The sequence below is a fragment of the Branchiostoma lanceolatum genome, chromosome 2 (assembly GCF_035083965.1).
Source record: "Branchiostoma lanceolatum isolate klBraLanc5 chromosome 2, klBraLanc5.hap2, whole genome shotgun sequence".
Taxonomy (NCBI): domain Eukaryota; kingdom Metazoa; phylum Chordata; class Leptocardii; order Amphioxiformes; family Branchiostomatidae; genus Branchiostoma; species Branchiostoma lanceolatum.
The window spans coordinates 833,365-845,786 of NC_089723.1; the positions used below are offsets into that span (position 1 = coordinate 833,365).

The 12,422-nt window shown below is 45.5% G+C and overlaps 1 protein-coding gene across 1 annotated transcript; it reads right to left on the reverse strand.

Moving 5' to 3' along the window:
* Window positions 1–1,520: 1,520 nt before the first annotated feature.
* LOC136426445 (uncharacterized protein MCAP_0864-like) lies at window positions 1,521–5,962 on the reverse strand. Its single transcript, XM_066415109.1, has 6 exons — window positions 5,785–5,962; window positions 5,371–5,463; window positions 4,791–4,963; window positions 2,821–4,471; window positions 2,240–2,435; window positions 1,521–1,617 (listed from the first exon to the last, which is right to left on the reverse strand). Exons 1-6 carry the CDS (start codon window positions 5,960–5,962, stop codon window positions 1,521–1,523), a joined length of 2,388 nt encoding a protein of 795 aa, XP_066271206.1.
* Between the last annotated feature and the right edge of the window lie 6,460 nt (window positions 5,963–12,422).

The window sequence follows — 12,422 nt, forward strand, 5'->3', positions numbered from 1 at the left end:
ACTTAGAAAGCGATTTGTCGGGTCATGGCTGATTCGAATCTGAGTTTCAAATCGATTGATTGGTCGGGAGGAACATGCAAATGACTGAGCGGTCGAACCTCAGACTGAGAACGAAGCTCCGTTGAACTCTTGAAAAACGGCCTTCAAGGTTAAATAAAGGTTGAAAAATTGCATTACGCCTTTCCTCTTGCTAGTAGTGCAATGCGGCTTCGTTACGGCTCGTGTATTTAGCAAAGCACACCGGGTCTACTTTTCTCGATAAGTGTGATGGGTTAGCAGCAGTACAGCTGTAATGTGTCCAGATTACTTCTGCTAAGAACACCAAAGTACAACAACCTTAAAATTCTTTTGGAAATGTCCAGCGGTAAGTGGTTGGTAAAAAGAATACGTAGTATATTTTGTTGCATCAGACATCAGTATCTTCAGCCTCAATACATCAAACGCCTTTTTCAGTCGAAATAAACATTTTCTTACAATTTTGCTAGAATGAAAGAAGGGCACGTAATTTTTTTTCCAGATAAGTTTATTCACCAGAAGACGATTTAAAATTCTAGATACAGACACTCGAAGTCATCAGGGTGTACTTTTCTTCCGACTAAAGCGGAACTATATAGCTGTGTTTTATCCAATCAGCCGTATGGATGTATTCAAACATCAGGAACAATGGTACAGTAATTTGTAGTATGAATAATTTTTGTCTACTTAGAACACCAAAGTACAACAACCTTAAATTCTTTTGTAAATGTCCGCCGTTAAGTGGTTGGTAAAAATACGTAGATGTATTTTGTTGTCTGCGTGTACTATGACCTTTATATTCAAACATATCTTCAGCCTCAGTACATCAAAAGCCTTTTTCAGTTGAAATAAGCATTTTCTTACAATTTTGCTAGAACACAACTAACACGGATACATGCTACTCTTCACATGTTCAAAATTTTGCTATTCAAAAAGAGCCATCATACATACAGCCATATCTTATACACATCTTACATACACATTGTTCTACATTTCAACTTATGGAAAGGTCCCATAGCCATGACCAGCTTACTTTATCACCCTGAACAGTGAGTCTGTTTCTGTAATCCACAAGGTAAATTCCGTTCTCCAACTGCTTCTTGATCACTGAGGTCGACAGTCAGGTGACAATGAGGACCATGTCTGGTGTATCAGGATGATAACAGAATAGCAGTTCAGTTTTATCATCATGTACAATAAAAATGTCCCATTAATTCATCACCATCCATAAGAACATATATTTGTAGTAAAAGCTGAGAGACACAAGGAACGGATAACACCTAGCAGAAAGTCTAATGGTGTAAATGTGTAAATACATGTAGGCTGTAAACCTCATGATCACATGCTCATACCCATACATTGCCCTTATATTGTGGCACTCCCAAAGTCTGATGAATAAGAAAAACCTACATCTATAACATTGTGGCTAGCGCGAGGTATGTAGCATTACTATTTGAACTACGTAGCCGTGACCACTTCAAGTGCTGTTGACCCTCCGCACCGGATCAGTCGTGATGAGTGCCGGCGGGGCAGAAGCACCAGGCGTTCCACAACTTGCGGGTGGTGCACAGGTGAAATCCAGTCTTATCCAGACAGTCCGGCCTTTAACAAAGCACAACACACATGTAAGCAGACTGGACACGTGTGCGCAGGCAATGAAAGGTCTTATCTGCCCTGCAGTTGAATAGTGTGTGTTTCCATGTATATACACCTCCAACCTAATCAATGATATACTGGGGTGCATATTTATCCCTGGAAGTATGCCCATCACACTAAAGTGTAAAATCACACTATAGTGTTACAAAAAATAGAAAACAGTCATCCTCAATTAAGGGGAACCATGGTGCTTTTCCAAGTAGCTAGTGGCTTGTCCTGCGTTTCTAGCCAAGCACACCGAGTCACTAGGCTCTACCATCCTCGGCGGGTCGCTGGGAAAATAGTAGAAATTGGCCAAAATAGAGTCAATTGTATGAAGGGAGTCGGCTATACGGAGATAGGGTCCAATATTGCGGCTGCGAATGATACCCTCCATGGCCAAAGTCCCCCGGCAAATGTTCTCCCTTATGATAGCCGGCGCGGTTAGTCTGGTAGAGACTACCGAGTCACCCCTACTCTTCTCGAGAAGTGTGTTGGGTTCTTTTGCGTTAAGACGTTTGACGCTACAGTCAAACCAGTATTTCATTCTTGCATTTTGTCTGTATGAAAACCTTACTCGCGCACGTACCTGACGGTGTGCATGACTAAGCCCGGTCTCCCGTCCGACATCCATCCGCACTTGCAGACCCAGTACCCGTCCGGTTCATCCTCATACAGCTGGGCAAGGGACGCCAGGACGGCTCCCTTCTCTGCGCACGCCTGTCCAGCTTCATCAAAATCATACGAATACTTGCCGTCTGGTGATTCCATGTGGAAAACATGCCCTGGAAAGGGTAAGGAGAGTCGAAATGATAGACACCAGGTTCTTTGATGAAGGATAGACATCCAGAAAATACGCAAGAAAACAGTAACCCAATGCATTGACAAGCTACTGGATGGATTTTGGAAACGGATTTTGACCTTGCCAAAACTTACCCAGTTGTTTGAGTTTTCTTGCGTGAATACCGGGTGGTTACGCCTGAAATCTACTGTTTTCACGTAAGAAGTGCAAACTCGAAATAGGGGAAGGTGGCTTCACAAAGGGGTTCTAGTACTGATCAAAGATTGCAGAATATGGCTTGTGTCAAAACCCTCAAACACAGCCACATAAGTACTCACATATTGTGCTTGTGTTAACGCTAGTGCTCTTCCGTTGACCTTTCTACGAACCTGCTTTGTTGCACAAGTCAGCATTCAGGTTCATCTGTGGTTGTATCGTCGCTTCCAAGTGGTCGGTTTGCTTCTTGTCCTGGGGCGTCTCAAAAGCTGGCTGGCCGGACAGTTCATCACGGTTGTCAAGACGTTCCTCAAGGGCCGATACTCGGCCCTCCAGCTGGCTGACTTCTGCTGAGCGGGTCTTGAGATGTTCCTTTATGCTTTTCGCTAGGCGTTCAATGCGGCTGAACCGCTCTTTTTGCCTCTCGTGGCGCTGGTTCTGACTTGATAGTTGTTCTTTTATGGTAGTCGCCAGGTGTTCTATGCGGCTGAACAGCGCTTTTTGCTTCTCGTGGCGTTGGTTGTGGCTTGATAGTAGGCCCTCCAGACGGCTGACTTGTGCTGAGTGGTTCTGGAACCGTTCCTCAAGGGTCGATACTTTGTGTTCCAGGCTGCTGACCAGTGCTTTTTGTTGTTCGTGTCGTTGGTTGTGGCTTGATAGTTGGCCCTCCAGGTGGCTGACCCTTGCTGAGCAGGTCTTGCTGTGCTCTTCAAGGGTGGACACTTGGCCCTCCAGACGGCTGACTTCTGCTGAGCGGGTCTTGAGATGTTCTTTTATGGTAGTCGCCAGGTGTTCCATGCGGCTGAACAGCGCTTTTTGCTTCTCGTGCCGTTCGTAGTGGGTTGTTAGTTGGCCCTCCAGACTGCTGATTCGTGCTGAACTGGTCTTGTTGTGCTCTTCAAGGGACGATACTTGGACCTCTAGACGGTTGACCAAATCGAAGCGGGTCTTGAGGTGTTTCTCAAATCCCGATACTTTGTGTTGCATGCGGCCGAACAGGACTTTTCGTTGCTCATGGCGGTGGATGTGGCTTGATAGTTGGCCCTCCAGACGGCCGACCTGTGCTGAGCAGGTCTTGCTGTGCGCTTCAAGGGTTGATATTTGGTCCTCCAGACGGCTGACCAGTGCTTCGCGGTTATCAAGGCGTTCCTCAAGGGTTGATAGCTCGTTCTTCAAATGGCTGCCAACCGCTGCACTGTTTTCGAGACGTTCCTCAAGGGTCGATATTTGGTCCTCTAGACGGCTGACCAGTGCTTCGCGGTTATCAAGGCGTTTCTCAAGGGTTGATAGCTCGTTCTTCAAATGGCTGTCCAGCGCTGAACTGTTGTCTCGACGTTCCTCAAGGTTCGATAATTGATCCTCCAGACGATTGACGCTGGTTGAGCAGGTCTTGCTGTGCTCTTCATGGGTCAATAATTGGTTCTTCAAACGTCTGTCCAGTGCTGAATTGTTATCGAGACGTTCCTCAAGGGTCGATACTCGGTCCTCCAGAAGGTGGCCTAGTTCTGAAGGGTAGAAAAAACACCCCTCTCCGGTTGATACCTCGTTCTTGAAATGATCGGCCAGTGCAGAGCTGTTCTCAGTGAGGTTAGGATGGTCTGCCAGGTCGTTGTCCAGTGCTGAGCAGTTGTCAAGTTGCTTCTCGAGGGCGGATACTTTGCTTTCTTGTCGATTGATGAATGCTGATCGGTTCTCGACGTGTACCTTAAGAGAGGTGACTACGTTGTCCAGACGGCTGAAGACAGCTTCGCGGTCTTGGAGACGTTTCCCAATGAGCAACACTTGGTTCTGAAGACGGCCGACCATTGCTGATCGGCTGACAAGCTGTGGCGAAAGTAGGCAAAAACATAAGTATCTGACAAAAAATCGTCCGTCTTAAAGTGCTCATACTTAGACAACTTGCTGATGAATGTGTACGCATGTGACAAGTCATCTTTTGTCATTTATAGTTACAATTCACCCAAGAGCAAAGGCAAGTACTCTCAAAGCAGAGTTTCGGCTTTTTCTTTAAGTCTTTTTAGGTGTTTTTGACGGGCTTTCTATTTTGTTCTGTTTTTTTTATGACGGCCAGAATAAAGAAAACGGGATCTTAATGCCGGCCAGACAAAGAGCCAAAGAAAGTAAGAAGCAAAAAGAAACTGACCGCATCAAAGTCCGGTTGTGGGGTGGTGATTTGTACCAGGATCAGTGCAAGAGATGTCATCAATGTTACTATGACGATGGTCGTCTTGGCAACGTTGACCAGCCAAGACAGGCGAGAGGATGACAAAAAATTACGTACTCGACTGCGCCAGCCATCTTGCTCCTCTGGTTCGTCTGAAACATACAGTGATAGTTATAAAGACATGTTTCATTTCCAGTGTTTCAAACACTTTCATCATTAAATCATACACAATATCTTTTATTACAAATTACATCTTTTGAATGTTCATATAGCTACAAGATATCACAGTCCAATCATTCTTCATCACGTGTCCTAGCATTGGGAATTACGACGTGATGTCACGGCGGATATACAAAGCAAAAAAAACTCAGATGCTTATTTGAATGATTGTCTGGTTGCCTGTAAAGTTGTGTTTCATCAAATGGTCTCGCCTAATCTCCAGAGATGTTGGGTAAAACCACGAATGGCGGCTTTTACCGAGACTCTCGGCAGTAAGAACATCTAATTTGAGTTGAAGTCGGACCATCCTGAGTACGATTTACGCAGTACCGGTACTGACCTGAGGACTCGGCCGAGCCTCCAGTGGTGTCGACGTTCACCCCTTGTCCCTCGCTTCTGTTCTGTTGGCCGTTTGGTCCGTTGTCTCGGTCTGCTGTAATTCAGAATTCTATACTGTCAATCTTTTTTTGCGAAATCGTTTTAAAGTTCTCTTCCAATCAGCAAGCACTTACTCAAGCAACTGGACATGATTTGAAACTGTCAGACATTTCGGGTAGTATCCAAACGTACCTTTCCTCAATGCCACTTACTGACGAAAAGTAGTGGATATTGGGTGCAACCTGAAACGTCTGACCGTTCCCAAAATCTGTCCAGTTCCTTGTGTAACTGTTATTTCAAATCATTCAAAATTCTTATCTTCTTTACCTTTCCTGACCAACCCCTAAATATGACATTTCACCATGAATGCACTGACCTGTAGATTCCCTGGAGTTGTAGAAGGGGTTGGCGTGCAGCTGGTTGATGACGTCTTCCACCTGTCGACCTCCGATGGTCGCCTTTGGCCTGGTGTCCTGCGGTCCGCTGAGTCCGGGGGCGTTGGTTCGGTCTGCCCGAAGGTTCCGGACGGGAAGGTCAGGAGCCCGCCGCGCCATGGCAGCAGGACGTACCGAATGATCGAGTACAGGCAGTGCACGCAATGCCAACTTGCAGCTCTAAAAACAACCGCAAATTGTCTGCGACGTTATTTTGGAAGAGATTGATCTACAATGTACGCATTACGTCCAAGAGAGGATTGTTGAGATAATCCTTAAACGTTTGTTTGTACTCACTGCCTTCTTCAGATGTTGCACATCAAACAGCTTGTGGAAATCCCTTCCATTCCCCGGTAGATATTGATAAACATGGAGTTGGGAAAGCCACGAATGTTGCAGACCAATCTGGTGTGAAGTTGGGGAGAACTTGGCGTCTTTAGTTGCCGGTTACGTAAATACTGACTGATATGAATACATACGTACAGGTGGACAATTCTCAACAATTCAACAACAGTTTAGTCGTAAATTTACCGTGAATTTCTCTATCCGCCACCAGGAACATTTACACGTCATGAGTACCTCCATGACCAAAACCAATCGGTGATACCAGGCCAGGGTGCGATCTACAACCGTTAAGAGAAGTCGGTTCTGTTCCCTGTTGGGTCAATAACGAAGTAAAGAAGTAAAGAAGGACACACAGATGATTTCTCCACATGTATTCACAACAAGACGATCTAGATACAGAAATCACTTGATTGCGTACAAAGAGTCTTTTCATTCAGTGACTTAAACAACACGACAGCAGTACATTTGTCGTGTGCCCAGCTTTCTTCTGCTGAGAACAACATATATAATAGGGCAGCCAGATTAATATTCTTACGGAAATGTCCGACGGTAAGCGGTTGGTAAAAAAAATACATAGTTATATTTTGTTGTATATGTACATGGTACTAGTGGTATGGTTAGCTTAAGTATATTCGAAGCTTTCTTCGAAATAAATAAATATTTTCTTATCATTTTACCATAACACAACCCAAATGGACACATAGTAAACTTTGTATTTCAAAAAGAAAGAGCATGTATACGTCGACATCTTCTATACATTATACATGCACGTTGCTCTAGATTCAGATAAGCTGGACACACCAACCTGCCGAACGAAACGCCACAAAAACTCCGCCATCCCCTACATGACTGAACTTTTAAACAAACATGATTGATCACCTTCCACAGCAACATCTCTTACTACTAGTAATATCTAAAGGGTCACTTAGACATTTATCCGTTTAGACGACTATATATATAAAGAGAGAGATATATGTTCTGCAAGTAGTGAAGCTAACTCTAGCCCTGTGTTCAATCCCAATTTTTTATGGTTGAGAAGTCTTTGATACTCGCTTAGAAACAATGTGTAAATACCAGTATCCCATGTTTTTAGAAATGTAAATACCATTTTAATTCGGACTCTACCATTTAGAGTCCGCGACCGTGGTATCTCTAATGAAGATTTCAAAGATTACAGCTTGTTAAAAGGTTCCATGGCCATAAACAGCTACACTCTTGTGAACGGTGAAGCTGTTTCTGTAATCCACAGGGTAAATTCCGTTCTCCAACTGCTTCTGATCGCTAAGGTCCACAGTCAGGTAACAGTGAGGACGTGCACATTTGTTTACATTGTACATTGCCATCAGGAGAATAACACAGCACACAGGAGAATACTGCTCCTTTATATTTGTTCAAGCTGTCTTGAAATTGCTGATTTCAGAAACCTCGTTACTACTGAAGCAGCCAATCACAATATTGTTCGTAAGGAACATACAGTCCAAATTCCTTGAAAACAGGGAGTTTGTTTCCCTTACAAAAAGGGGACTAATTCAAACATCTGTGGTGCTTACTTCAGGAAGTCTACAAGTTTGAATAAACTGTAAACCACACATACACAGACACATGCGCATCTCCATACAAGGTGGCACTACAAAACTAAGTAAAACCCAACATGACAACTGCAACATCATGACAAGAGCTAAGTATGTAGCAACTACTTGAAACACGTGGCCGTAACCAGCTTCGCTTCCCTACATATGCATGATAGATATTTTAAACCCTACTTGACAGCTGCAACACTGTGGTAGGCGCTAAGTATGTAGCAAATAGCTGTAACGACTTGCTGTCTTAATTGGTCTCACTCACCCTCCGCTGGCATTACAAAACTCTGATGAATAAGTAAAACCCTACATGACAAACTGCAACATCATGACAACGCCTACGTACATGTATGTAACAACTACTTGAAACACGTGGCCGTAACCAGTCGGTCTAGATCCTGCTCACCTACATATGTATGATCAATAAGATAAACCCTACATGGTATCTGCAACATTGTGGCAAGTGCTAAGTATATAGCAATTACTTGAACCACGAAGCCGTAACCACTTCAAGTGCTGGTGATCCTGCTCCCCCACCCTCCGCACCGGATCAGCCGTAACGAGTGAAGGTTGGGCAGTAGCACCATGCGTTCCACAACTTGCGGGTGGTGCACTGGAAGATTCCTGTCCTATTCATGCAACACAAAACACATGTAAGCACAGTGGACGAGTGTGCGCGGGCTGTCCTGTAAAAGTTTCTGTAAGAGTGCATCTATGGCCCGGTTTACGCACGCAGTTTTGAGTCGGCTCGGTGGCTCCAAGTCGACTCTAAGTGACTACGAAAACGCGTGTGTAAACACATCCTATGTAGACTGTCACATGTACGTACACCTCCCACCCGTGATGATGGAGCGCATCTCTAACTCTGGAATGACGCCCATCACACTTTCAAAAAAAGGTCAAACATTCCACCCCGTTGTGCTGTGTCCAAGTGGACTACGGTCAAATTAATGCAAAATTAATGCAAATTTGCTTGTAGATATTTTGTTTGAATTAAAGACTTCGCTGCCTTGCTTGCACACTTACGTGGCGGTGTACGAGACGAAGCCAGCTCTCCCGGTCGACAACCATCCACACCTGCACACCAAATCCGTGTCCGGTTGACGTAGATCCTGGAGCATCTGGGTAACGGTCGCCAGGACGGCTCCCTTCTCTGAGCATGCCTGGCGAGCTTCACGAAAGTTATATTTGTAATTTCCGTCTGGTGACGCCAGGTTGAAAACGTGTCCTGCAAAAGTTAAAGGCAATGAAAAATGACCTTATGTTTTCATGCTACTTTTAGTAAAAAAAGGGCAACACATAAGAAGAGCGAACCCCAACTGGAGGAAACGTGGTTTTACAAAGGGAGTGCTGCTCAAAGATTGCAGAATGTTAGTCGTATCAAAACGTACAGATATTGCCAATGTAGTTTACCAACACAATTGCCATATTGTGCTTGTGTTAGTGCTCTTACAATGACCTTTCTACGAACCTGGCATGTTGCACTGGTCAGCCTTCAGGTTCGTCTGTGGTGGTATCGCCGGGTGCACGTTGTGGGTTTGCTCCTTGTCCTGGCGTGTCTCGAGGGCTGACTGGATGTACAGGTCTTCGCGATTGTCGAGACGTTCCTCAAGGGCCGATACTTGTCCCTCCAGACGGCTGACATCTGCTGAGCGGGTCTTGAGATGTTCCTCGAGGGCCGATACTTGGCCTTCCAGACGGATGACTTCTGCTGCACGTGTCTTGAGGTCTTTCTTCATGATAGTCACTAGGTCCACGTGGCAGAACAGCGCCTTCTGCCGCTCGTGGCGTTGGCTCTGGCTTGATAGTTGGTCCTCCAGACTGCTGACCCTAGCTGAGCAGGTCTTGCTTTGCTCCTCAAGGGTGGATACTTGGTCCTCCAGTGCTAATCGGTTTTCGAGACGTTTCTCCAGGGTCGATACTTGGTTCTTCAGACGGGTGACCAGTGCTGAGCACGTCACGAGCTGTTTTATGCGGATGTTACAGCTCCCTTGCTCCTGGGCCAGACGTCCCTCAAAAGCCGACACTTGGCCCTCCAGACGGCTGACGAGTGCTGCGCGGCTCTCGAGCCGTTCCTCAAGGGCTGATAGCTCGTTCTTTAAACAGCTGTCCAGCGCTGCGCGGTTCTCCAGACGTTTCTCAAGGGTCTCCACCAGTGCTGAACGGTTCTGATCGACCTCTCCATGGACCGATAACTTCTTCGTCAGAGACCCGATCACTTCTCTTTGTTTCTCAAAGTGTTCCTCAAGGGTCGATACTCGGTTCTCAAGAGGGTTGGCGATTGCAAGGGCTGACTGTTTCTCAACGCGTTCTTCAAGTGTCGATACTCGGTTATCAAGAGGGCTGACAATGGCTGAGCGGTTTTCAAGGCGTTCTTCAAGGATCGATACTCGGCCCTCCAGAAGGTGGCCTAGTTCTGAACGGTAGAAAAAACACCCCTCTCCGGTTGATACTTCGTTCTTGAAATGGCCGGCCAGTGAAGAGCTGTTCTCGGTGAGGTTATACTGGTCAACATGATGGTTGTCCAGAGCCCAGCAGTTGTCAAGTCGTTTCTCGAGGGTGGATACTTTGCTTTCTTGACGATTGATGAATGCTGATCGGTTCTCGGTGTGTTCTTTAAGTGAGGAGACTGTGTCCTCCAGACGGCTGGAGATAGCTTCACGGTCTTGGAGACGTTTCCCGAGGAGCAGCACCTGGTTCTGAAGACGGCCGACCATAGCTGATCGGCTGACAAACTGTGGCGAAAGTAAGCAAAAACATAAGCTTCTAGCAAAAAGACATCTGTTCTAAAGTCCTTATTGGTTGATGAATAGATTTTCTAGTCTTTGATACATAGAAACTCTGCTGATGAACGTGCGTACGACAAGGTTTTGTGAATTATAGTTAAAATTCATACAAGAAAAAGGGAGAAGCAAGGAGAAACTGACCGCGTCATAATCCGGTTGTGGGGTGGTGATTTGCACCAGGATGAGTGCAAGAGATGTCATCAATGTTACTATGACGACGGTCGTCTTGACAACGCTGACCAGCCTGGAAAATGACAGAAAATCACGTACTCGACCACGCCAGCCATTCTCTTTCTCTGGTTCGTCTGCAACATAGAAAGATCGTTATAAAGATTTACATCCTGACTATTTTCACAGCGATTCTCACAGTAACATCAACAATAGGAACTTCAAATTGTGTTAACTGAAGGGACACCTTGAAGACTCATAGAAATAAATAAACAATATCGGTTATTTCAAATAACCCTCCCAAGAATAATCCCTACCTTTATAACTGTTGAGTATATATGTTAACAAAGTACTCTCTTATATTGCCGTCACAGCATTTGAAAACGACATCGGGGTTCACGACGTGATGTTAGGGCAAATGTATCAAGCGGAAAGATCTCAGACGCTGGTAGGAGAGATTTGGAATGCATTTTCAGTAAAGTTGTATTTATTATCTGGCGTCGCCCAATCACCAAGCAGATGGTGGGTTAGCCCAACAGTGTCGACTTTCAGCTAGAATCTCGGCAGTCAGAAAAAGTCATGATCATCTACTCCACATCTGCTCGGAGACGGGCTCACCATCCTACATGTGATGTACACGAACAATACTGACCTGAGGACTCAGTCGAGCCGCCAGTGGTGTTGGCGTGCACCCCCGGTCCCCCTCTTCTGTCTTGCCGCCCGTTTGGTCCGCGGACCCCGGGGCCGTTGTCTCGGTTTCCTTCAATTCAGAATTTCATTCGATCAATCTACTTGCGAAATTGTTTTGAAGTTGCTTTCTAATCCACAGGAAAACAGTTACTCAAGCAACTGGACAGATTTTGGAAACGGTCAGACGTTTCAGGTAGCATTTATTACCTTTCCTCTGTGCCAGTTACTGACGAAAGGTAGTGGATAATGGATGGTACCTGAAACGCCTGACCGTTTCCAAAACGTGTCCAGTTGCTAGGGTAACCGTTACCTTGTGTATCTTACTACCTGGATGCACTTTTTAGATCATTTTCAATATTCATCATCTTCACCTTTCCTTATCAGCCCCCAAATATCAAATTTCTCCATGAATGTAGTACTGACCTGTAGAGTTGTAGAAGGGGTTTGCGTGCAGCTGGTTGATGACGTCTTCCACCAGTCGACCTCCGATGGTCTCCTTTGGCCTGGTGTCCTGCGGTCCGCTGACTCCGGGGGCGTTGTTTCGGTCTGCCCGAAGGTTCCGGATGGGAAGGTCAGGAGCCCGCCGCGCCATGGCAGCAGGACGAACCGAATGATCGAGTACAGGCAGTGCACGCAATATCAACTTGCAGTTCTAAAAACAACCGCTAATTGTCTGCGAGGTTGCTTTGGCAGCCCTTGATATACAATGTTATTCATTACTTTCCAGGAAGAGATTTTTGAGATAATCCTTGAACGAATGGTTGAACTCACTGCCTTCGTCACATGTAAACAGCAAACAGCTTGTGGAAATCCCTCTCCTCTTCTCATATTGATGGATATGGATTTGGGCCCAGCCACGACTGTTCCAGACCAATTAATCTGTTGCAATGGTTGGGGGAACTTGGTGTCTTTATCTGTTTCGTCCGTTTGAAAGGGTACGTTATATAACCTATACATATGGAACAGCTGCCTTTAAAGCAAGCTATAACGTGCTTCTGTAAATACAGATAT

Coding starts and splice junctions, on each gene's coding strand:
- LOC136426445 (XM_066415109.1), bottom strand. CDS start 5,962: ATGGCGCGGCGGGCTCCTGACCTTCCCGTCCGGAACCTTCGGGCAGAC. Junction 5,464..5,784: donor CAACTCCAGGGAATCTACAG/GTCAGTGCATTC, acceptor TCTGAATTACAG/CAGACCGAGACAACGGACCA. Junction 4,964..5,370: donor AGGCTCGGCCGAGTCCTCAG/GTCAGTACCGGT, acceptor TGTATGTTTCAG/ACGAACCAGAGGAGCAAGAT.